Source organism: Garra rufa, chromosome 20, assembly GCF_049309525.1.
Source record: "Garra rufa chromosome 20, GarRuf1.0, whole genome shotgun sequence".
Classification (NCBI taxonomy): domain Eukaryota; kingdom Metazoa; phylum Chordata; class Actinopteri; order Cypriniformes; family Cyprinidae; genus Garra; species Garra rufa.
Window position 1 is genome coordinate 39143679 of NC_133380.1, and position 26821 is coordinate 39170499.

Consider the following 26821-nt stretch of genomic DNA (forward strand, 5'->3'; position numbering starts at 1 on the left):
CACATAAATTGCCTAGAGATGTTGGCAGTGTTCCTGGCTCTGAAGCATTTCCTTCCAGACCTGAGAAACCGTCACGTGCTGGTCCGCACGGACAACACGGCGGTGGTCTACTATATAAACCACCAGGGAGGTCTGCGTTCACGCCCCTTATACAAGCTGGCGTACCAGATCATCCTATGGTCACAAGGGAAGCTTCTATCATTGAGAGCAGTTCACATTCCTGGACGTCTCAATGTGGGAGCAGACGTCCTGTCGAGGCAGGGGCTGAGGCCCGGGGAATGGATGCTTCACCCTCAGGTGGTGAAGCAGATATGGAGAGTCTTTGGTCAAGCCCAGGTGGACCTCTTTGCGACTCAGGAGACATCGCAATGTCCCCTTTGGTACTCTCTAGTTCCTCCAGCTCCTCTCGGACTAGATGCCATGGTACAGACGTGGCCGAGGCTTCGTCTGTACGCTTTTCCCCCGATCGCTCTGCTCCCGGGAGTTCTGGAAAGAGTGCGCCGGTACGGAGTACGGCTGCTGCTCTACGAGGAAACTTTATGGCCTAAAGTGGAACCTGTTTGCGTCATGGTGTCATGAACGCCGCTTAGACCCAGTCCACTGCCCGGTTGGTACAGTGCTGGAGTTCCTGCAAACTCGTTTGTCCGCTGGGTTAGCTCACTCCACCTTGAAGGTGTACGTGGCGGCTATATCGGCTTACCACGCCCTTCATGGCGGCCTTTCAGTGGGCAAGAACCCCCTGGTCTCACGTTTCCTCCGCGGTGCACTCAGGCTGAGGCCTCGTGCAAGACCGAAAGTCCCTACATGGGACTTAGCTGTGGTGTTGGAGGCGCTGTGTAAACCTCCCTTCGAGCCTCTAGAGGAGGCCTCCGATCGGATGCTTACCCTAAAGACAGCATTGCTGCTGGCGCTAACGTCTCTCAAGAGAGTCGGGGACCTGCAGGCCCTTTCAGTGGCCCCTTCTTACATTGACTTTGCCCCGGGGTTGGCCAAAGCATTCCTTTACCCACGAGCTGGGTACGTACCTAAGGTCCCATCAGCGACACCACAGCCAATAACGCTTCAAGCGTTTTACCCTCCTCCATTCGTGGAGCACGACCAGAGGAAGTATAACTTAATGTGTCCAGTAAGAGCACTAGACACTTATGTCCACAGAGCTGCCCTGTGGCGTAAATCAGAGCAACTTTTTGTCTGTTACGGCCCCCCTAAGAGGGGGTGCCCGGCTTCCAAGCCTACTATCAGTAAGTGGATCATTGATGCCATCTCTACTGCCTACGAGTCCTCTGGTCTCCCATCCCCGTTGGGAGTCAAGGCTCACTCAACTAGAGGCATTGCAGCCTCTAAAGCTCTGATGGCAGGTGTCCCGATCCTGGACATCTGCAGTGCGGCGGGTTGGTCCTCACCTCTAACGTTCGTCAGATTCTACGAACTAGACCTCAGAGTCACTCCTGGCTCAGTCGTCCTTCAGCCCTAGCATTGCTAGGCCTAGAGGTGCTATAGGCGCTTTCCTCTACGGAGGAAAAGGATTTCTACCCTCTCGACCTGGCAGTCCTCCAGGCGAGAGGTGTGATATCCTGCCTCGCGTGCCCGAGGGCCGAGGCCTGTGTTCCTCTTGTCTGGTGGTTGATCACAGACAGAGATGTTTTCTAGTGTCCTGGCGGTCCACCAGGCACTTCTTGTGTCCCTCTTGTTCTGGCCGTAGCGCAGACAAAGGTCTACCACTTCTCCTCGTGTGCCCGAGGGCCGAGGAGCCTTTTCTCCCCCTGCACTGGTCTTGTGACAGGCAGCGGTTGAGAACCCTAGCCTCGTGTGCCTGAGGGCCGAGGCTCATTTATCCCTCTCGTCTGGTGGTGGATCACAGACAGAGACGTATTCCAGTGTCCTGGCACGTTCACCAGGCACTTCTTGTGTCCCTCTTGTTCTGGCCGTAGCGCAGACAAAGGACTACCACTTCTCCTCGTGTGCCCAAGGGCCGAGGAGCCTTTTCTCCCCCTGCACTGGTCTTGTGACAGGCAGCGGTTGAGAACCCTAGCCTCGTGTGCCTGAGGGCCGAGGCTCATTTATCCCTCTTGTCTGGTGGTGGATCACAGACAGAGATGTATTCCAGTGTCCTGGCACGTTCACCAGGCACTTCTTGTGTCCCTCTTGTTCTGGCCGTAGCGCAGACAAAGGACTACCATATTCTCCTCGTGTGCCTGAGGGCCGAGGCTCATTTATCCCTCTTGTCTGGTGGTTGATCACAGACAGAGATGCATTATCACTCGCGTCCTGGCAAGATCACCAGGCGGAGTTTCCATAGTGTCTCATCAGGTAAGTATTCCAGACACTGGATTATGCTAACCTCGTGCGCCCGAGGGCCGAGGTACATTCTCTCCCTCTTGTCTGGTGGGCTCCACAGACAGAGATGTATTATCACTCATGTCCTGGCAAGTTTCCCAGGCTGAAGTGTACCAAGACACAACTTTTCCACTCTTGGCCTAGCAGACAAAACTGCGCAGGGCCTTGGAAATTATGGGGGCGTTGATACCTCGTTCCCCAAAGTGTCTCAGGACGCAGTGTAGAGTTCCCGGAAGGGAACGTCTCAGGTTACGTATGTAACCCTGGTTCCCTGAGGGAACGAGACACTGCGTCTCGGACCATAATTCCCGCATCCCTGCTGCGCTCGCTTCATTCCTATAAGCCGACGCCAGCTTCAAACGCACGTGCTTATATACTTCCTGGTCGATGACGTCACCGCGCCTGTGACGTCACTCCCGTTTCTCATTGGACGTTGGACATGACTCAGAGTGCGGCCCGCCAATGGCGTTCCCCAAAGTGTCTCAGGACGCAGTGTCTCGTTCCCTCAGGGAACCAGGGTTACATACGTAACCTGAGACGTTTTTTGGTTTCATTTGTAGTAAAATCATGGTTAATTTAAGTAAGGGTGTTGGTATACCAGTGACCTGTGAAGTTTTGTGGAAGTGTTTTTAACATTGAAGCTAACATACTTATGGTTGCATATTCGTCCCAGTCGACAAATAAAGCAGGAAACTTAATGGAAATCTAAGGGTGTGTTATAGTGAGTTCACCATGACTAAGATGTTCTTAAAATCTGTTGAAGAACACACTGAAGCAATTTTGAAAAATGTTAAAATCCACACCAACAGCTATGACACAAAACACTTGTTCACCATCATTGAACATGTTAACTTTTGTTGCATAGCAATGTTCTGTTATGTCAAGGACACTAGCAGAATGATGCCACTTAATTAATTTGCACAAATAGTGCTTTAATGAAAATTAGTTTCCTTCATATTTTTTAATATATAGTTCATAATTCATAAAAGCGCAGAAGCCAAGGCCATGCTAAATGATTAAAATGGCCAAAAAATACACTGTCAAACAAGCACTTTGAGCTTCCATTCAGCATTTATAAAGTGCTTTATGTATGTGTGTGGATCAGTGTTTATATGTGAAAGTGTGATCAAGCCTCTTCAGAAAACATGTATTAAACCTCTCAATTGTGTAATAATTTCTTTATGAGCTTTTTAAAGCGATCTGATAGCATGTATTTTCACCTGAAGGACAAAAGTCTCTCAGGTTTCATTAAAAAACATCACTTGTGTTTTGAAGATAAACAAAAAAATCTTGTGGTTTTAGAATGATATGAGGGTGATTAAACAGCGATGCCATAGAAGAACCATTTTTGGTTTCACAAAGAACCATTCAGTCAAAGGTTCTTTAAAGAACCATCTCTTTCTTACCTTTTTTTAATCTGAAGAACATTCTTTCACCACACATAACCAAAAAAGGGTTCTTCTATGACACCGTGAAGCACCTTTATTTTTAAGAGAGTAATGTAAGATGTTAATTTTAAATGGTTTCCTTTTCTTTTTTGGGGGGTGAAGTAATCCATTAAGAGTTTGCAATTACAGCTGAATACCACATCCTTCATCCAAGACCTTCATCGCTTTTGGTTTGTGGGTTTGAAATCCGCATTTCTTTCAAAACCTCCAGAAGACTAATTTTTGATCCAAAGTTACAATACTTCTTGTCAAAAGTGTGTGCAATCATTCTTCAATGGGAGAGACTAGAATCTGCATTTTTAGTCATATTTTTAAGGTATGGTTTCTTAGTTAGCAAAATAGGCTTTTGCTCTCTAGTCCCTGAGGTTTAACACATGAACTTTTAACTCATTCATCTGGAAAGTTCATTTCCCATGTCCTGTTTTTAAATTGTCCTCAGAGGGATGTGGTGGACTGGTTTTAGGTTGTACTTTGGTCTGCAATGCTTCTGAAAGTCCCCTCCTAGAATAAAAATGCTGGTGTTTTGGGTGAGATGCCTGGAAGAGGCTGATGTAAGGCATTCCTGTGGTACAAACTGAATACATTCCTGTAAATTAAGAGGCCAAGATCTAAAAACCAAGACCTACATGATGGGTTTAGTTTTCTGAAAGCATTGGGACTGTTGGCATGACTCTGACTGTATGGATGCTGTGTCTTGTCCGGTACCCTGCTGGATCATGGTCCCAGAATGCTATAGTGCAAGACCCACTGTGTGAAAGAAAGCTGGGGGTTGGGTGCAAACAGAGCTTTGCCTTGTATGGAGGGAATGACAAATCAGTCCTTACAGACAATCCGTCTTTCTTCTGCTTTGATCCAGCAAGTCTTGCTCACCCCTCCCGGCCTACTACTGTGTGAATGGACAACACAGTCTGAAAAAGGGGTATGGATGTGAGAAAGAGATGAGGCTGAGAGAGGAAGAGAGAAATAGAGTGATCTCATCCTCATGTGGTTGTTTACTAGGCTTATGAATGATCTTATTGGATGATTTAGGACAGGGGCAGAAAGCCTCATGATGGAGTCATTCACTTTTAATCAATAACTGATTCAGTCCTGATAGAAAACACTGGTTGATCAATTATGGAACAAACATGACATATATTCACTACTATTCCTTTACCATCTAATACTGATGTGAAACTGGTGGCCCAGCTGAGCCTGATTTCTCCATTTCTGATATAATGTGTGTTCTTTGCCAATGTAGCCTTCTGGCTTGCTTTGTTGGGGTCTGAAAGACACTTAACTTTCAGTAATATATTGATAAGGCCCATTGACTGACGCCAATGGATGAAGAAACTTAACTGAATTAAGTTGGATGATGGCACTGTTGCCTTTCGTAGATCTTGCAACTTGTTTTGAACTGAACTGAATCAACACTCGAGCTAAATAATGACATTGCTGCCTTTTGTAAAACTGCCTAAAGCTGATTGATTGACTTCACACACTGTTATCGATCTGAACTAAACCAACACTAAACTGACTTAAAATAATGAAACAGCATCTGAACTGTCTTCAATGTTGAGTTTCCATAACTGGTTCTGCTATTTTCTTGTTTTATCATTGTGAAGCCGCTTTGACAAAATCAGTGTAAATACAGATATACTACTCTACATAAAAGTAAACAATGGCAATCTTTTATTTGTAAAATTAAACAGCAATGTTTTAATCAAAAAGATTTCTGTCAGGCATCAGATTGTTGTGGTTTCATTTTACAAATAAAGGGAATAGTTTAACAGTGTTCTGTTTTTATCTCGCGTCTGTTGGTGATATTTAAAATTTGCATACTTTTCCCCTTTTCACACACTACAGATCTGACTCCACTACTGTGCTATTCGCATATGGCCCAGCACACAATAAATTAAAGGGGTCCTATTATGTTTTTTCACTTATTGAATTTTAGCCAGTGTGTGGTGCGTATGTTTGGGCATAAAAAAACAACAACATCTATACATCTAGTTACAAATCTCAAAGTCCACTCCAAAGGGAGATATTTAGTTTTTTAAGAATCCCATTTCATGAACTAAACTGCAACTTCATCAATACAAATGTGTATTAACAAACATATTTTAATGCATGGCATGCATGTTTCAGTGAAAATGAGATTGAAGTATATTTTACTTTACCATAAATGATTGTCAGGACTTTGCAGTACACATATTAAAAGTCTTACTTATGTGAGTCAAAACTGTGCTGTTCAACTATTTGCATTTATTATAAATCTATATAAAGTCAGATTGCTTAAAAAAAATGACAGCATACAGTTTCTCAACAAGCTGCATGATTTCATTCGTGTCTATAAAACAGTGGTTGTCTTAGCGCACACCAAAAATAAAATACAGAGAATATGAAATGTACAGAATGTACTCATTGCTGCCTACAAATTGATATGTGACCCACAGGTCAGAAACACTCATGAGCTCCGCCAGTGCTGCCAGCTGACCTGAATAAACACCATGCCCACTGCATTGGCATTTCGCTAAGTGCAACACAGTGGGCAGCAAAATTTTGTTTTCTAAGGACAATAGCAAATCACATTTTTCCTGACTTGCTCCTTTCTCTATCAGGTCAGAGAAAATGCAATTTGACTGGAAGGGAATGCCAGACAATAAAACACACACTGTAGCTGCAACCCTGAGCAAAGCACTTAACCCTGTGTTATTTCAGAAGCACCAAGTCATCATTTTATTTCCACACACATGCACACAAGCAAATATGCACATGGCAGATGTCAAGGACTGAGTCATAGCACCGCAGTTATGCAATATCCATTCATGGCAAGTCTGTCGAGTTTTAAGTGCCTTAACATTCTCAACCTTTTATATAAACACTGGTGTATGTTTTTAAATATTAAACTTGGACAAGGTCATGGAAAAATGCAAGAGGAGATCCCTGCAAGGTTCATAGAGGCGAGTTTAAGTTTACGTGTTGAATGCTTTGACATTTGGAGACTATTTTCTATAAAATTATGGATATATAATAATGGATATATATATATATATATATATATATATATATATATATATATATATATATATATATATATACAGTGGTGTGAAAAGTGTTGTCCTGATTTTTTATTTTCTTGCATGTTTGTCACACTTTAATGTTTCAGATCATCAACTTTAAATATTAATCAAAGATAACACAAGTAAACACAACATGCAGTTTTTGAAGTTTTTTATTATAAAGGGAAAACAAAATCCAAACCCACATGGCCCTGTGTGAAAAAGTGTTTGCCCCCTAATTGGGCCAACCTTAGCTGCAACAACTGCAATCAAGCGTTTTCGATAACTTGCAATGAGTCTGTTACAGCGCTGTGCAGGAATTTTGGCCCACTCATCTTGGCAGAATTGTTGTAATTCAGCCACATTGGAGGGTTTTTGAGCATGAACCGCCTTTTTAAAGCCATGCCACAGCATCTCAATAGGATTCAGGTCAGGACTTTGACTAGGCCACTCCAAAGTCTTCATTTTGTTTTTCTTCAGCCATTCAGAGGTGGATTTGCTGGTGTGTTTTAGATCATTGTTCTGCTTCAGAACCCATGTTCGTTTCAGCTTGAGGTCATGAGGTCACGGGTTTTTTGGTAGACAGCAGAATTCATGGTTCCATTTATCACAGCAAGGCTTCCAGGTCCAGAAGCAGCAAAACAGTCCCAGACCATCACACTACCACCACCATATTTTACTGTAGGTATGATGTTCTTTTTCTGAAATGCTGTTTTACTTTTACGCCAGATGTAATGGGACACACACCTTCCAAAAAGTTCAACTTTTGTCTCAAAAGTATTTGTATTTTCCCAAAAGTCTTGGGGATCATCAAGATGTTTTCTGGCAAAACTGAGACGAGCCTTTATGTTCTTTTTGCTCAGCAGCGGTTTTCGTCTTGGAACTCTGCCATGCAGGCCATTTTTGCCCAGTCTCTTTCTTATGGTGGAGTCATGAACACTGACCTTAACTGAGGCAAGAGAGGCCTGCAGTTCTGTAGATGTTGTGGGGTCTTTTCTGACCTCTTGGATGAGTCGTCGCTGCGCTCTTGGGGTAATTTTGGTCGGCCGGCCACTCCTGGGAAGGTTCACCACTGTTCCATGTTTTCGCCATTTGTGGATAATGGCTCTCACTGTGGTTCGCTGGAGTCCCAAAGCTTTAGAAATGGCTTTATAACCTTTTCCAGACTGATAGATCTCAATTACTTTTTTTTTTTTTTCATTTGTTCCTGAATTTCTTTGGATCTCACATGATGTGTGGCTTTTGAGGATCTTTTGGTCTACTTCACTTTGTCAGGCAGGTCCTATTTAAGTGATTTCTTGATTGCGAACAGGTGCGGCAGTAATCAGGCCTGTGTGTGGCTAGAGAAACTGAACTCAGGTGTGATAAACCACAGTTATGTTTTAACAGGGGCCATGTGGGTTTTGAATTTTTTTTCCCTTCATAAAAAACCCCTTAATTTAAAAACTGCATGTTGTGTTTACTTGTGTTATCTTTGATTAATATTTAAATTTGTTTGATGATCTGAAACTTTAAAGTGTGACAAACATGCAAAAAAATCATTAAGGGGGCCAACACTTTTTCACACCACTGTATATATATATATATATAAAATGCTTTATATTTATGCATATATTTACGTAGTGTGAAGTCTGATCTTTGATAAAATATAAAGGGTCACTAACTTCAATTCTTTCATTGTTTTTTGTTTGCTTGTTTATCTTTTTTTATGAACTCTACGATGAATTCGTCCTATGGGGTGACATACCTAAAAAAAAACTTCTAATAATATACAAATAGTGATATGAGAGAGGTTTATCTTAATTGTAAGACACTTATTTTCAAATAGTGTTATTTATTTAATATATAATTATAATTAACATCATTTCCCCCCATTACTTGTTGGACAATTTCAAGACAAACTTGGTTGTCATTTGTTAAAAACTTCTGAAAATTATAGAATTTTTAAATTGAGTAATATTTATATCTCGTCTCAATTAGACTTAATCAGTGTGTCAGCATTAAGGGCATAGTCAAATGTTTTCAGTCGTATTTGACAGAAGATTTTATGTTCACCTCGGTGAATTTTCCTCATCTGCTGCCCTTCTTTTTTGTGGTGCCCTCCAAGGCTCAGTATTGGGCCCTATATTGTTCTCTTTGTATTTGTTGCCCTTGCAGTATATTTTTCTAGAAAACACAGTATCCTTCCATTTATTTTATGTTTTCTTTTATGTTTTAATATGTTGCTCAGTCCTAAGACAAACCTGCTTACGCACAGTGTGCTGAGCCACACAGTACTGTCAAATGGAAACATAAATGGGACATCCAGCTTCTCCTTTGCCCTTTCTGGCTGTGGTGGTCAGCTAGAGCAGATCTGATTAGTTATTCAGAGTGACAGCGCTGTGGCCCCTGGATGCCTCCCATCGTCCTCAGTGCAGCCACCAGGCGAGAGAGAATGCCCCTGTCTAAACCTTAAACAACTGCCTACTGTGGCGGTTTGCCTGTCAAATCTGATGACTCATGAATTCTTTAAACGGAAATAAAAAGGAAATGCAGTCATCACAGTCTTGGCTGTCCATGGTGCAGAAATTTTTGCTACCCTAAGAGACGAATTAAGATAGTAAAGAGATTTTATTTGTGATCTTTGTTTTTGGAAGTGTCTAAAAGGGGTAGTTCACCCAGAAATTTCAATTATTTCATCATTTACTCACCCCCATGTCCCACATCGACTTTCATTGTGTGGACAAAAATCATTGAGACATTTTTTTTTAATTGTTCCACAATAGAAAGAAATGCATACAGGAATGATGTGAAACATCTGCTCAAACATGGGTGGCGGATGATATACACACGGTCTCTAATATAAACAGGTGCTGGCAGTTTGTTTTGGAAAGATACTCATATATACTGCATCCATCACTCTATAGATATGGCTCATAAACACTGTACTAAATGCCTGGTCTGTTTTAAAGTTAACCTTATAAAGCCTACTTTATCATATGTGATAATCATTTTTTAAGGACTTTAAATAATAAACATAAACAAAACATTCGTGTTCACACTTCTTAGCAAGTACAAGGCCTTTTATAATTCTACAAATGTCCTTCAGGTTGTACATGTGTGTTTGTTACTTTTTTATGCTTCATTTGTGCAGATTCATATTACACGCTATCAGAATTTCTTATGACTTTTTGGGCATATAAATATCAGCAACTGCATCAAATTGCACATTTTTGTCTATTTGGGTCTCTGAACCTCTATATTCTCCTATATCATAATATATGGTTTATCAAAGCCTGATACCATACGTATTAAATATGATGCTATGATATGGGATGATTTTAGACTCAAAATGATTAATAGATTCACACACAATTATCCATGAACTGCATACATTTTATGCATGTATCTTAGTAGCCATAAACAAATGCCTTTCAATTTGAATCAGTGTAATTCTGGATTAAATGGTCGTGCAGCGATTTGTACAAACACCGACATGTTTGCGAATAAAAATGTTCTGTTCTGCATTAATATATCATCAATTGCTCAGGCAAAAAGGATTCAGTGCATTTGTGGATCAGGTGACACGCATGCATTTATTGACGTCTTGCTCGAGTCAATCTTGTTCAGCTCATTTGGGTTTTGAGACTTCATTTTCGCACTTTACAGCATTTCACACACAAACAAGGCCCAGTGCAATTCATTAATGTGTACAAGATTTAGAAAAATCACAAATTTGCGTCACTACACTGAAACAAATGCTTTCCAACCGGTGTTTTTTTTTTTTTCTTTTTGGTTTGGTTATTATCCTCTGTCCATTATTTGATTTACTTACGGCTAAAAAGCTCTCCTTACCTACCCCTAAACCATATTTCTTAACTCTGCAGACACCAGTTGAAAAGCATTTGTTTCAGTATAATGAAACATTTTTCCACATTTTTCCAAATCTTGTACACGTTAATGAATTGCACTGGGTCTTGTTCGTGTGTGAAATGCTGTAAACTGCGAAAATAAAGTCTCAAAATCCAAATGAACTGAACAAGATTGACTCAAACAAGACATCAATAAATGCAGGCGTGTCACCTGATCCACAACTGCACGGAATCCTTTTTGCATGAGCAATTTATGATATATTAATGCAGAACAGAACATTTTGCAAACATGTCTGTGTTTGTACAAATTGCTGCACAATAATTTAATCTCAAATTACACCGACTCAAATTGAGAGGCATTTGTTGGTGGTTAGTAAGATACATGCATAAAATTTATGCAGTACATGGTTAATTGTTGTGAATCTATTAATTATTTTGAGTCTAAGATCATCCCATACTATGATATGCTATGATATATATACACTCTTAAAAATAATGGTGCTTCACAATGCCATAGAACAGAGGTTCTCAACTCTGGCCCTCGAAGTCCACTTTCCTGCAGAGTTTACCTCCAACCTTGATCAAACTCACCTGCCTGTAACTTTCTAGTAATGATGAAGAGCTTGATTAGCTTGTTCAGGTGTGTTTGATTAGAGTTGGAGCTAAACTCTGCAGGAAAATGGACCTCGAGGGCCAGAGTTGAGAACTCCTGCCATAGAAGAACCTTTTTGTTTAAATGGTTCCATAATGTCCTTTAACATCTGAAGAACCTTTCTGTTTCACAAAAGGTTCTTTGTGGCAAATAAGATTCTTCAGATTATAAACAGGTAAGCAAGACATGATTCTTTAAAGAACCTTTGACTGAATGGTTCTTTGAGGAACCAAAAAAGGTTCTTTTATAGCATCGCTTGCACTTTTATTTTCAAGAGTGTATGGCCAAAAGCTGTATCATAGTGAACCTAAGTTCTTTTGTTTGTGGTTAGTAAGATACATGCATAAAATGTATACAGTAGATAGATAATTGTGTGTGAATCTATTAATTATTTTGAGTCTTAAATCATTCCATATGATATGTTATGATATATATGGCCAAAAGCTGTATCATAGAGAACCGAAGTGGGCCCCTCTCTTCACATGGCCTATAGGACAATGTTCGCATTTATCCCTGTCTGACGATGGCCCTGTTCTACAGCACGTCTGAAAGCAGCTGAAAATGCGATCAGCTCTCAAAGCACACAGCAGATAATCTTTACATTATTCCTATTTTAGACCGGGTTTAAAAGGCAGATCCAATTATTTCAGGCTCAGCCTGTGCCTTCTAATTATGGTTGAATTGTGGGACACTGTCTCTGTGAAGCTGGATGTATTAACGACTTGTGAAAGGAAAAGAATTCATTCTCTAACACTTTACAGCCATGGTGTGAGCTTTAGGGCTGTTATTTCAGTTGACCTGGTGCATGTGTGCTCCTGTGTCGCTTTTCAAGGACAGCAAAACACAAATGTCAGGCTGAACAAGTCATACTGGCAACCCATAATTAGCCTGATTGTTGCCCGTGTGTAATGTAAAGAGTTTCTGCGTAATGAAAAAATACACAATGAATGCGGTCTGCTTACATACAAGTCTATTAAGTGATTATATTACTGCATCTGATGAAAGCTGAAATGAAGTCAGCCAGCATTGCTTTACCCAGAACTGGTTGTTCATGTTTTTACTGGGTAAGTTCCAGGGGTCAGGGTGACAGATGACTCATATTGTCTATTTGGAGATCCTTGTGCATGAGCTACCACGCATTAAGACGTCTCTGTGTATAGACCAATGACTAACACCTCTGATTCCAGGCCAAATGATTTACTGTTAAACACACACTCATACATGTTTTCAATTTTTGGCATGTTTTCAAATATACATTTGTTATAAAAGGAAAAAAAGGCTTCAAGGTATGTGTTTACATGGCACTTATTTCAAAGCATACCATCATATTGCACATAAAACCCCATCAATTTCGAAGTTAATTTACTGTCTTTATCAAACATTTTTTAAGGATGTGATAAAAGTTCTTTGGGGAAAAATTACAATTATTAGCAATTGTGTCCCTGTAGAACCGTAGCTCAGTCAGAAACAAACAAACATGTTTAAATGCATCCTATATTTAATCAACTTCTTAAAAGCTTAATACACTCACTGCCTATATACGTTGATTCTAGCTTGTCAAATAAGGCTTGAGAAGGTTCATCAGCCCTCTAACTAATCAACCACAGGCTGCTGAACAAACAGATACAAGATGTTTGTATAATATCTCTAACACAATCTCTTATATTCCACACATGTTTATTTTGTCCTAGTGCAACATTTAGTGTAAAAATACTTCACTACTGTCCGCCTCTGACCATAATACCAGTTTTGGTCAGTGTTTATAGATTTATATATATAGAAATTAGCAAAAAGGCAAAACATGGTCTATTTTTTTTTTAACAAAATCTTAATCTTAATTAATAATATATAATAGTATTAATACATATATTTTAAATACCTAACACTTTATTTTTTTTAAATAAATTTTCAAAAAATATATTTCCATGAATATATTTTGAAACATATTTTAACAAATATGTTTTAGCCAATTTTTTGTATATTTTGAAATATATTTACCAATTTGCATTTGTTTTGAATAGGAATGCAATACTTAATACTTAAAGATTCAGAGAGCAAACTCAAAGTTTCTCAAGAGATTTGAAATATACATTTTCCTTTCATTTTATTTTTTCTCATGTCTATGTCCCTATACTACTTACTTTATTGGCTCCATGTGGTCAGGGAAAAAAAAATCATCGGAACCCCTGACAGAAATGACATTAAGTATAATTTTACTTGTATATTATCTTATCTTATCTCATCTCATTATCTTTTCTTTCCTTTCTATTCCTTTCCTTCCAGTAAAGCTTCCGCTAAGAGAAAATAATCCATTAAAATACACAAAACTGTTGATCTAGCAACAAGACGAACATTGCAACAATATTTCATTAAAAGCCTATTAATATTGAAATCCTCTGAGCTCATTTTAAGACCTATAGTACAGCATGTTCTAATCTTCATCTACTCTTTTCATTCTGCCAATATTGGTTACAGTATTGGTTGAAGTAAACAATTCTCAAGACATTTAGTTTATTTAGAGAAAGCAAAAACTGTGAACCACAGGCCTGAATTTGATTTGCATTGATAAGATATGAGGTAATGGACATAAGAATAGTGAAGGTTAGGGTTAGATATTAATTTTAAATGACTCAAACTGAAAACATTCACTGAGCATATAGAGATTTTAAGTGATAACTTATGCCCCCTGCTGGTGAAATTATTATTATTTTGTTTTATTTGTAGGGGTTGTAGTGTGCTGGTTGTCCGTTATTCAACTAGAACCAATTAACTCTTGTATAAAAGTTATATGTTAATGGGTGTTGATAGAAAGTGTGACTAAAGTGACTGTCTCTGTTGTTGCTTGTAGCGGAGACGGAACATGCGCAGAGAGTCCCAGACACAGATTCAGCCCAGCAGATGAGGCTAAGAGAAAGACAACGTTTCTTTGAGGAAGTCTTTCAACACGATGTGGATGTCTACCTTTCCTCTGCACACCTGCAGATAGATTATAAGAGACGTGAGTTTGAACACACACATAAATGGGTGGATCTTTTCTTCTTTTTAAATCTATTTTATATAGGATATATAACAATTGACTGTTAAAGTTTAAATTTTGTCCGAATGTCTCTACTTGAGAGCCTATTAAAAACGTCCTTTAAACTATGACAAACTATTGATAAATCTAATAGGCCTACAAACTCTTTAGGAACATTTATTTTTATGATATGCCATGATATATACAGTATATACACTCTTAAAAATAAAGGTGCTTCACGATGCCATAAAAGAACCTTTTTGTTTAAATGGTTCCATAAAGAACCTTTAACATCTGTTTCACAATAGGTTCTTTGTGGCAAATAAGATTCTTCAGATTATAAACAGGTAAGCAAGAAATTATTCTTTAAAGAACCTTTGACTGAATGGTTCTCTGTGAAACCAAAAAAGGTTCTCCTATAGCATCGCTTGCACCTTTATTTTCAAGAGTGTATGGCCAAAAGCTGTATCATAGTGAACCTAAGTTCTTTTGTTTGTGGTTAGTAAGATACATGCATAAAATGTATACAGTAGATGGATAATTGTGTGTGAATCTATTAATTATTTTTGAGTCTAAAATCATCCCATACTATGATATGTTGTGATATATGGCCAAAAGCTGTAACATAGATAACTTAAAAATTACACTGACATAAATTGAAAGGTATGTGTTTGTGGTTAGTAAGATACATGCATAAAATTTATCCAGTAGATGGATCTTTAGGAACATTTATTTTTAGAAACTTACAATTTCATAACAAAAACCTGCTCTCATTGCTACACGTCGAGTATTTCAAAGAAAATTAATATTTCAAAGAAAATTATTCCTGTCTATATCCTGAAGGTTTCTGCAAAGGGATTTGTTCATAAATAATTTGCTTGATTTTATCCAACATTTTATTCCCCCAAAATTGTGAAAAATACAATGTTTTCAAAATAAAATCCCCTCTGTAAAAACATTTGACTCTAATATGTTAAAAAAAATTAAACAAGAATTTTACAAGAAAAAACTGACTTCATCCAGTGTTTAGATTTTTGTACTAGAAATGTATGCAAATTAGTGCATATTTCATTCAATAATGGCTCATTTGCATATTTAAACCTAACATTTGAGAAAACCTGCAATACAAAATTTTTTGCAATTATCAATATAATCAATTAACTGAGTAAATAATGCGATAACTATTAGTTATTTTTTTACCATATTCACATGCAGTGTCTCATCTTAATTGACTGCAAGTCACACAATCAAACATCATTACTATCAATAATAACAAATCAGTATCACACATATTTAAAGCAAATATTTAAAGATATTCTAATACAAGTAACCAAATACATCATATTCACCTCCAATAATTGTCTTTTTATCTCAAACGCTGTGTCCGACCTTCCTATTGCAGCTCCATTAGGAAGTATTTCATCAATGGAGGTGAACGTCGATATGCTAGAACAGATGGACCTGATGGACATCTCTGATCAGGAGGCCTTGGATGTCTTCTTCAGTGCCAGCGGAGAGGAAGGATCGCTGACATCACCTCTTCCAGGTACATACTCCACACTAGTCTAAATAGCTGTCAACAAGTTTCTACAGGTTGCTAGTTGGTGCTTCTGCTTGACTGCATTAGATGCTGCAATATGTGCTCCACTGTCTGCACTCCCACTGAAATTAATTGCACTGCCAAGAGTCTCTGTTGCTCATGTCACTTTGTTGCTGAAACTTGCTGGCAGTGTAAATGTGTAATTGTTAAAGGGATAGTTCACCCAGAAAATGAAAATTTGATGTTTATCTGCTTACCCCCAGGGCATCCAAGATGTAGGTGACTTAGTTTCTTCAGTAGAGCACAAATGTCACAAATGCAGTCTGTCAATCATATAATAGCAGTCAATGGTTACCAAATCTTAAAACAAGTAAAACAAGCATACACAGACAAAACAAAATTAAACCCTGCGGCTCGTGACGATACATTGAGGTCTTGAGACACATAATGATCAGTCTGTGCAAGAAACTGAACAACATTTATATCATTATTTACCTCTGATCTACATTTAACTGTACTGAGCGCATTCACAACAGCCGGCGCGTGACGCGTCAACATGCTCTGACACTGTAGTTGGTGAAAAGTTAACACTCCCAGATGAGTTCACACAAGGAAACGTAATCTTTTAGTTTTTAATCGGTTGCCAGGATCAGGATAAGCAAGTAATTACAATTTTGAGTAGCCGCTATGCGCTGTGTAAACAACAGTGTTGGGCAAGTTACTTCCAAAATGTAATACATTATATATTACTACTGTCTTTTGAAAGTAATTAGTTACATTACAATATTACTGTCTCTGACTTACTAAATTACTTTCACCAAAATATCCACAGAAGTATGACTAGGCATTATAAAATGCTGAAATGTAGTTTATTGCTGCTCATTCTTCATCCAGTGGAGGGTAAAGTGGTAGGTCTACTGTATATAGGATAACATTATAAAACCATATGAATAAAAGGTACCTCAATGTATTGTCAATAGCCGCAGGGTTTAATTTGGTTTTGTCTGTGTATGTGTTTTTTACTGTCAAAGATTTGGTGCCCATTGACTGCCGTTATATGACTGACAGACTGCAACGGTTTGAGTTAAAAATCTTTGGTGTTCTACTGAAGAAACAAAGTCATCTACATCTTGGATGCCCTGGGGGTAAGCAGATAAACATCAAATTTTCATTTTTGGATGAACTATCCCTTTAACTATGCACATTGTTTCCTACAAGTTTCTTGTAGTAGTCGAATTTGCATCCAGCCATTTACATTCAAGCCATAATCTCATCATTTTCAGTGGGAGTTGGTGATGTCTGGCAAAATGAGTGATGTTGAGTAATTGACTATTAACAAGGTTGACAAGAGCTTGACTTTATGCAAATGAACAGTGATGTGACGCAGCAAGGACTGAATTTTAGATTTGCCTGAGACAGCTAGACACTGCATTTGAGCTGAAACATCTATTAGCAAGTGTGTTTTTTACTCAAACCAGTGCAAACCCAATCCCACAGCCAACTTCATTGGTCAACAACTCACAACTCATTCATGCAGTCACTTAATAAATAACAGTCTCAACCTTCCGTCATTAATAAATAACTACACAGGAACAAATAACTAATGCACTATTAACAGTCAAGCAAATACTATTAACTAACAAGAAAATCTGATTAACGAATCAGAAAGAAATAAGAAAAAGTTTGCTATTAGCTAATCAGTAACTATTTTTTTTTTCATATCTCCCGGAGAACTGCTAAGAACTACTGTATACATGTTCATAATTATTGTAAATAATGCTAAATGTATCCTAAGTCCTAAGGTAAAAATCATGGTAATGCACTACTAATGATTCAGGTATTACCAAGTGCTTCAGAAGGAATTACTAATTATTTGGATCAGTATTCTAAAGTGAATAACATAATAATTCCCTAGTGCTATTAAGGTTTTTATAAGGTTCTGGATAGTAATGCTTCCGATGGCTTTAGTAACACTTAGTAACACAATATTTGCTCAGTTAACTGATTATATTGATAATTGCAAAAATGTTTTGTATTACAAGTCGTTACTAGTGGGTTACCATGATCTTCACTTTAGAATACAGATCCAAATAATTAGCAATTCCTTTAGAAGGATGTAACACTTGAGTCATTACTATCCAAAACCTTACATGTACCTCAAAAACCTACAATGATTTCAGTCATTACTAGTTATCATGATCTTCACTTTAGAATACTAATCCAAATTAGCAGAGGTGGACTATAGTGAAGTATTTTTACTTTGCTGTAAAAGTACTTTTCAAGTTTTTGTGCTTTAGTGTTTTTCTTTAGAAAACTTTATTTCACAAGATTGCGAAGCATAATATTGTACTTTTACTGCACTATGTTTTATATTAAATGTCATTTAATACTTAATCACATTAGAAATCTATTACTTTTTTACATTTACTCAAGTAAAAGTAATTCAAAGTTTTGCATCATTCACATTAATTATGAACCTGTATATAGTAGTTCTTAATAGTTCTCTGGGAGATATGAAAAATATTAGTTATTAAATAGCTAATAGTGAACTACCACTTTCAACTGAGTGCTATCACTACTGATTTGTTAATTAGAATTTCTTGTTAGTTAATAGTAGATACTATGATTTTAACAGTGCATTAGTTATTTGTTCCTGTGTAGTTATTCATTAAATAGACTAATTAGTGGATGTATGAAATACTAAAGTTAAGTTTAGGTTAGAGTTAAAGGTTAGTATTTGTTTGAGCGTTGTGCAGGCAGTCAGCACACTGACTGACATTACCAGGGTGTAAAATTAACACCTACCAACCTGCCGGATGAAAAACCCTGTGACGCGTAAAACATATAAAACTCACTAGTCACGCTTGTGGTTCATAAATGATGCCCTCCAACCAGGAGTCTCCAACATTTTAAAACAAAGCGCAAAAAGGCACACATGCCTTAGGTTTCTGTGAATTGTGGGGACTTTCCACAGACTTCTATTGTTTTTATACTGATCCAACAATATTTTCTATCTCCTAAACCTAAACCTACCCCTTACACACTGGTTTCCAGCCAAAATATCTAAAAATTCCTAATTCAAGAAGGATTTTCTAGACGAGTAAAAATTATTGTCTTGTTTTCAGAAAAAACAAGTCAAAATTAAGTGTGTTTTTGCTTGAAACAAGCAAAATAATCTGCCAATGGAGTTAGAAAAATAATCTTGTTTTCTGTTTGAAATAACCCCATTAGCAGGTTATTTTGCTTGTTTTAAGCCTCCTGTTATCCTTGGGGTCAATTTGACCCCATTCAATGTTTAACGTATGTAGATATATAATTGACTTTTTTTGTTTTGCTTCAGATTGAATGACTTTTCCTAATTTAATGGAGAAAACTTGGTAAACATAAAATTAACATGATATTATTTTTTTCAATGCCCTGTACACATTTTGTCACATCGGTGTTCTTTGGGGTCAATTTGAATAAAACATAAGAAATTTAAAAAATTTACACACATTTGTTTTGGGTGATATTGAGGTCACTATAACATGCTATGATTTTATAATATGCACTATAATTTTATATGTTAAGTATAATAAAAATAAAAATAAAAATAAAAACTAACACAACCATACCTGTAGTATTGCGAGAACCACTGTCAATTGAATTGCTCTCTCAATTGAAAATGGCCTCTACGCAAAGGTTTTCTGTCAGTGAGATTTTGTCACAGGTGTTTGACAGTGAAAGGGTGGGTGTGTTTCAGAGTGTTGTTAAGTAGTCAACAAAGACATCAATTACCTGACACTAACCTTTTAGCAAAAAAAATCATAGTCTGGAGGTTTTAAATTGCTGGGGTCAAATTGACCCCAGAGGAAAAAAGGTTTTAGCGGATTTTAGGGTAACAGGAGGGTTAAGCAAAAAACTCACTTAATTTTGACTTGTTTTTTCTAAAAAAAAAAAATCCTTCCTGATTTAAGAATTTTTAAATATTTTGGCTGGAAACAAGACAAAAAATCTAAGTAAGAATAGCAATTTCTGCAGTGCAGAAAACCTTTGCATTGTTCCCCACATTGTCAAAAATGTCAGGTTTTACTATTCTTGTGGGGAAATTTTGGTTTGACTGGTTAGAATGGCTTTGTTCATCCCTGGTGATACAAAAGTTGTAACTGGACCCAAAAACCCATTTTTCTCCATTGATGGCCATTTAAACGTCACTGTGTTTTTCGATCATAACAAATTTTTCATTACAGTATAGTGGAGATTTTTTTTAGCTTTGTCTGGCTTTGAGGTGGGTTTTTGCACTTAGCTGATTTGGAGAAAAAGAAAGAAAAAAAAAACGGCCAGCAATTTAAACACTGTCAGTGAGAAAAGGGCTTAAGGCTTTCACAAAGATAGGTGTGATTTCTCAGGAGACTTATTTCTATGATGTCTGACAGTTAGTTGGATCATTTTCTATATGCTGTTAATTTAATAATGGCTTAGAGCACTTTAACTCTGTAGTTAAAGATAAAAAAGATTGCTTTATATTGTAAAGCATTTTACAGGGATGTGTCATAAGCAATAATGACTCACTGTATGTTAAAGCCATGTGGTTCACATCTGAGCATGATTAGCTTCTTCTGCAATTAGAATAAAATGCCACAGTCTTGTCCAATTAAATTAAATTTCCATTTCTCCTCCAGCTCTCAGCCACACTGACATAGAAGAGGATGGATTGCGGAGTAATGACTTGTCCTTAAGAATTTCTGATCCTTGTGAGGGCAAATCCCGTATTTTGTCCACTTCTTCCAACTCTACCTGTGACAGTCAAGTCTCCAATGAGGACGGATCAAACACTCCCGTCGTCCAGTCAGACGACGAAGACGTGCATGAAGATAACCTGTTACGAACCGGGTCGCCCACAGCCAGCGATGCCACAAAAGAGCAGTCCGGCCTCTCATTATAACCTGCCTTCACATTTATTACTGACAGTTTGGGAAGTATAATATGTCAAGGTTGAGACTGTTTCATGGGTGAGTTGACTGGTTTGGGCCATAAATCAATCTACCAAAGACCTTCTTGAACGCTTGTAAAATGCAACTCATTCAAGGCACCTATTATGTCACACTAGGAGTGTCGCATTTTGACAGACCTGCATTTTTTTGGATTGCCACTTTTGACATTTTACTGTGTTTCACTGTTCGTTGGAAATAAAGGTTTGGAAATATACACATCACAAAGACTGTAAAGAGACTAAATGCATCACTCTTTTGAATTGAGGCGGTGAGTCACACGAAAACATTTTCAAAAAAAAATATTAATATAAAATAAAATATGAAGTTATATTTTGCTTAAAGAAAACATAGCTTCTTCTGTACACCAGTTTACCCCCAAAAATGAACTCTTTATGAACTTTATGAAAAATATACTCACCCTCATGTTGTTCCAAACAAGACTTTTATTTATCTTACAAACACAAATGTAGATATATTTGTTTTGCCTAAGATGTTTCTGTCCCTCAACTGTAAGTCCATGCGAAACGTTAAAGATCCAAAGAGATCATAAAGGCCTTGTAAAACTAATTCTTATGAATTGAGAGGTTTAATTCAAGTCACAATCACTTTATGTGATAAACCAGTTTAATTTAAGTATCTATCAATTCAATTTTTTATGATCAATGCATGTAGAGCACATCAAATGTGAAAAAACCTGATTTATTCTTGCCTGTCAAATGCATGCATGTCATATTTGATGTGCTTTATGTACATGTTTACGTAAAAGTTTTCATATAAAGTGGTTGCATCCTTCCAAAAACGTATATGGGTGAGTAGATGGAGAAATAACTAATTTTTTGGAATTTTCTTTTGTAACTTAATGGTGTTTTTGTTTTTTTTAACATGTAAATCAAAATAGAAGGCAATACATCAACACTAGCATGGTGTATAAATAAAGTATTAAATAAGTTTGTACATTTGTAATGACAGTAATAAGAATGTGATTCTGTTTGTGAGAATTTAAGAAGAAAAAGTGCTTAATTGTTATGAAAATTGTCACAATAAAAAATATTTTAAAAAATACAGATGAGCATGTACTTCTTTGCCTTTATTTACAATACAGTAGAGAATAAAGTAGGGCTGAGATGATGGGGAACGGTCTCATGACAGCCCAGAATTAAACCTGGTTGCCTATAAACTCACAGACACGTCTTGACTTGTGAGCGTTTGCACAACCCACTTTCAGAGCTTTTTTAGCTTTAAGCATAAAAAGAAAAAAGAAATATTGACCCTTTCTTGACAGTTTTTGTGAGACTGACCCTAAAGCTGGGAGTGTCGAGTCTGGATTGTTAGAATGTCAGAACTGCAATTGTGATCTGTCAGTTTTTTTTTTTTTTTTGACCATGCATTGGGAATATGTCTTCACCTCCGATGTTGACAGCTTGTGCTTTGCTATCAAAATAAAGCCAAATGCCAGCCAAAAAGTAATGTAAGATGTTCTTTCATCTATAATGGGTAACAAATTCAGTTAGTGCACTGTAAAAAGTTTTCACCAGATTCAACTTAAAAACCTAAGTTCAGCAGCTCCCTTAAAAATTTAAGTTAAATCAGCTTAAAAGTAAAAAGTCATTTTAACTTATTACAATAAAATGAGTTGATTTAACTTCTGAGTTGAAATGACTTAAGTTGATTTAACTTAAAATTAAATTGAAACTGGTGAAAACTTTTTACAGTGTGGTGTCCAAATGTTTTGGATGTCCTAGAAAGATTTCTCATTGTGACTCTCATGTATGAAGTTTTGGGGGGTAACGCATTACAAGTAATGCATATTAGTTTTTCCAAGTAACTAGTAAAGTAACGCATTACTTTTTAATTGACAAGAAAATATCTGTTACTTTTCCCCCCCATTTATTGAATAAAAGCTCTCCAGTCCCCATGTTGAGAGAAATTTTGAGTAAGATGTTACTTTAGTTTTAGAATAAATGTGAACATGCATTAATTCATCTCACTCACAAAAAAACATACAATATTTCTCAAAATAAATAAAAACAGTTCAATTCAATGCAAACCTGCAATAACTAAATATGTTAAATAATACAAATATCCTTTATGTATTTAATCACATTTTATTAAGTGATGTCTTTGCTGCCAACCGTTCGATGATCCAATTGATCCATACTAATAAGCAAAAATTACTCAAGATAATCTAACATTTGTTTTCCTTTTTTTATTGCTGAATAGTTGACATTTTTTCATCTGCGGTCTACTGTACAGACGGGAATTTACTTTTCTCTAAACCTGAGGCTTTTGGTGTGAAAAGGCTTTTACATTTGACAAAAACAGAACTTTTTATATTAAAAACAAACAAGCAAGCCCTGCCCAGATTTAAAAAGTAGTGCAAAAGTAATGTAACGCATTACTTTCCATAAAAAAGTAACTAAGTAACGTAATTAGTTACTTTTTAGAGAGTAACTCAATATTGTAATGCATTACTTTTAGAAGTAACTTTCCCCAACACTGTTTGTAACACAGTGTTACTCAGACATTTGCCTGAATCTGTGGAATTCAAGTGGCAAACATTACCACATCACTGTAAACTCACCTCAGACTGCATATTTAGACCTATAAAAATGACAGACAAGCATGTGTACTTGTAAAAAGTGACAGCATGTTCTGTTAATATGTTGTTGTGTGTTAATATGAATGTTCTGTCTCGACCAAAATCCCCATAAAAGGAATGTAGTGTGGTGTCATTCAAGCAAATCTTATTCAAAACGAACAAAAGAGAAAAGGCTAAAAATATAACTGAGCTGCCAAAATGGTATTTTGTTAAAGTTGATTTTATAAAGGGTTGGGCTTACATTTGAGATGATAAGAGGATTTTAATGTCAGTCAAAGATCTGTTGTTTAAACAGCGACACGCATGGAGGGCTAGGAGTGCCACTTGTAAAGGATCCAAACAACATTTTATGCATTTTATAAAAACATTGAAACTGTGGGAAGTATAAGTAGAAACCTAAATGTGTCAGGTTAGGGTAATACCTACCTTTTGTCCAAGCTACAAAATGTCATTTGCATTCATTCACAGGCTTGACATCAATAAACTCAACATGCTTATTTGCATTTTAGAATATGGTGCACAAGCTGTAGCCTATTCACTATGTTTACAGGTATAGTCACTATTTGCAGCTTTATTTACTTTTTGTGTGAACTCAGGGGGAATGCAGGTGTGATCGCAGGTATGTGACCTATGAACTGTTGATTGCCGGACACCTGGTTGGCCTTGAGTGACAGCTTCTGTTGTTCATGCACTATAATTTGGATTTGGATGTCATTTGAAGCCATGTTAATGGTTACAAAGGATACATGTGCTACAAAAATCTCCAGTAAAAATATATAAAATCCTTAAACAAAATAAGTTTTTTTGTATTTGTTTCCACAGTAATTTATTAAGTTTTTACTGAAATGCTATTTAAACATAATACTATTCTTCTTCTTCTGAGACTCAAATTTCTGACTGCTCCTCCTCCTAGAGCTTTTACTCTACAAACTCTAAACTTGGTTCAGATCTTCAGACTGATCTGACTCCAGTTGCTGTATCTTTTTTAGCTGATCGGACTTACGGTTTTCCTAAAAATAACGAATAAAACTGGGGAAAATCCCATAGACTTACATTGACGGAATGTTCAGATGATCAACACTATTCAAACTCCAACTGACAAAACTCCCACAATCCTTTGAGACTCAAACAAACTTCCCTTCTATGAGCTATATTTCTAATACATTTAAACTCATTTAGTATTTCCAATCTATGCTAATCAGGCTAGAAACAGATTAACATGCTAATCGTGCTAACATCATGCTAGTGACAGGCTAATCATGTTAGAAACATGCTAACAACATGCTAATCATGCTAGTACCATGCTAATAACTCGCTAATCATGCTATAAACATGCTAACAACATGCTAATCATGCTATAAACATTCAAACAACATGTTAATTAGGTTACAAACATGTTAATCATGCTAGAAACATGCTAACAACATGCTAATAATGCTAGGAACATGCTAATAACTCGGCAATCATGCTATAAACATGCTATAAACATGCCAATCATGTTGGAAACATGCTAACAACGTGTTAATAAGGTTACAAACATGCTAATCATGCTAGAAACAGGCTAACAACATGTGAATCATGCTAGAAACAAGCTAATAACTCGTTAATCATACTATAAACATGCTAACAACATGCTAATCATGCTAGAAACATGTTAATTAGATTACAAACATGCTAATCATGCTATAAACTTGCTAACAACATGCTAATCATGCTAATAACATGCTAATAACTCACTAATCATGCTAGAAAAATGCTAACAACATGTTATTTAGGTTACAAAAATGCTAATCATGTTATTAACATGCTAACAACATGCTAATCATGCTAGAAACATGCTAACAACATGTTAATTAGGTTACAAACATGTTAATCACGCTAGAAACAGGCTAACGACATGTTAATAATGCTAGTAACATACTAATAACTCGGTAATCATGCTATAAACAAGCCAACAAAATGTTAATCATGCTAGAAAAATGCTAACAACATGATAATTAGGTTACAAACATGCTAATCATGCTATAGAAATGCTAACAACATGCTAATCATGGTAGTAACATGCTAATAACTCACTAATTATGCTATAAACATGCTAACAACATGCTAATCATGCTAGAAAAATGCTAACAACATGTTATTTAGGTTACAAACATGCTAATCATGCTAAAAACAGGCTAACGACATGCTAATCATGGTAGTAACATGCTAATAACTCGCTATGCATGCTATTAACATGTTAACAACATGCTAATCATGCTAGAAACATGTTAACAACATGCTAATCATGCTAGAAACATGTTAACAACATGTTAATTAGGTTACAAACATGCTAATCATGCTAGAAACAGGCTGACAACATGCTAATCATACTAGTAACATGCGAATAACTCGCTATTCATGCTATTAAAATGCTAACAACATGCTAATCATGCTAGAAACATGTTAACAACATGTTAATTAGGTTACAAACATGCTAATCATGCTAGAAACTGGCTGACAACATGCTAATCATGCTAGTAACATGCTAATAACTCGCTATTCATGCTAGAAACATGTTAACAACATGTTAATTAGGTTACAAACATGCTAATCATGCTAGAAACAGGCTGACAACATGCTAATCATACTAGTAACATGCGAATAACTCGCTAATCACGCTATAAACATGCTAACAACATGCGAATCATGCTGGAAACGTGCTAACAACATGTTAAGTGGGTTACAAACATGCTAATCATGCTAGAAACATGCTAACAGCAAGCCAATCAGGCTAATTGCTAATTAACAACATGCTAATCATGCTAGCAAAATGCTACTCATGTTAGAAACATGCTAGTAACTTGCTAATCATGCTAGCTACATGCTAGTAACATGCTGAATGAGTTAGAAACAAGCTAACAACATGCTAAAACATGCAATCTATTCATTTATCCATCTGACAGACTGTGTTGCCTTCAAAACATTACGTTAAACGACTTTAAACTTTAATCACTTTTGGACTGAAAGCCACAACATTTCTACAATTTCTAAAACTTTTAAACTTTTTCACACTTTCAGATCAGGCTTTTTCAAGCCAACTTAATGAACTTTTTTATGTAGTTCTTCTTAACCCACTGCCATTTCAATAACATTTAACAAAAAATTTTGAGGTTATAGCTACTTAAAACAACACTTTTTTTTAAAGTATACTTTTTGAAAATGCTATTACTTATTACTTAAGTCTTATTTAAGTCTCAATTAATTTCTCAATTAATTTTTTTTTTTTTTTTTTTTTGTGGTATAGGCCTAACTCTCTTTTTTCCTCTCTCTCTCCCCCTATAGAAACGTATGTACTGTCTCTCTCTATAATGTCTTCATGTGT

At 36.8% G+C, this 26821-nt stretch overlaps 1 protein-coding gene across 2 annotated transcripts in view; it reads left to right on the forward strand.

Annotated features, from left to right (window-relative positions):
- LOC141294090 (dysbindin) overlaps positions 1 to 21920 on the forward strand; it is a 36922-nt gene extending 15002 nt beyond the window's left edge. For both annotated transcript variants that reach the window (XM_073826174.1, XM_073826173.1), the window contains exons 2-4: positions 14178 to 14327; positions 15748 to 15891; positions 20547 to 21920. In XM_073826174.1, the coding sequence (XP_073682275.1) occupies positions 14228 to 14327; positions 15748 to 15891; positions 20547 to 20809 (507 nt within the window). In that variant the 5' untranslated portion in view covers positions 14178 to 14227 and the 3' untranslated portion in view covers positions 20810 to 21920. The remainder of the gene's footprint in view (positions 1 to 14177; positions 14328 to 15747; positions 15892 to 20546) is intronic.
- The last annotated feature ends 4901 nt before the right edge of the window (positions 21921 to 26821 follow it).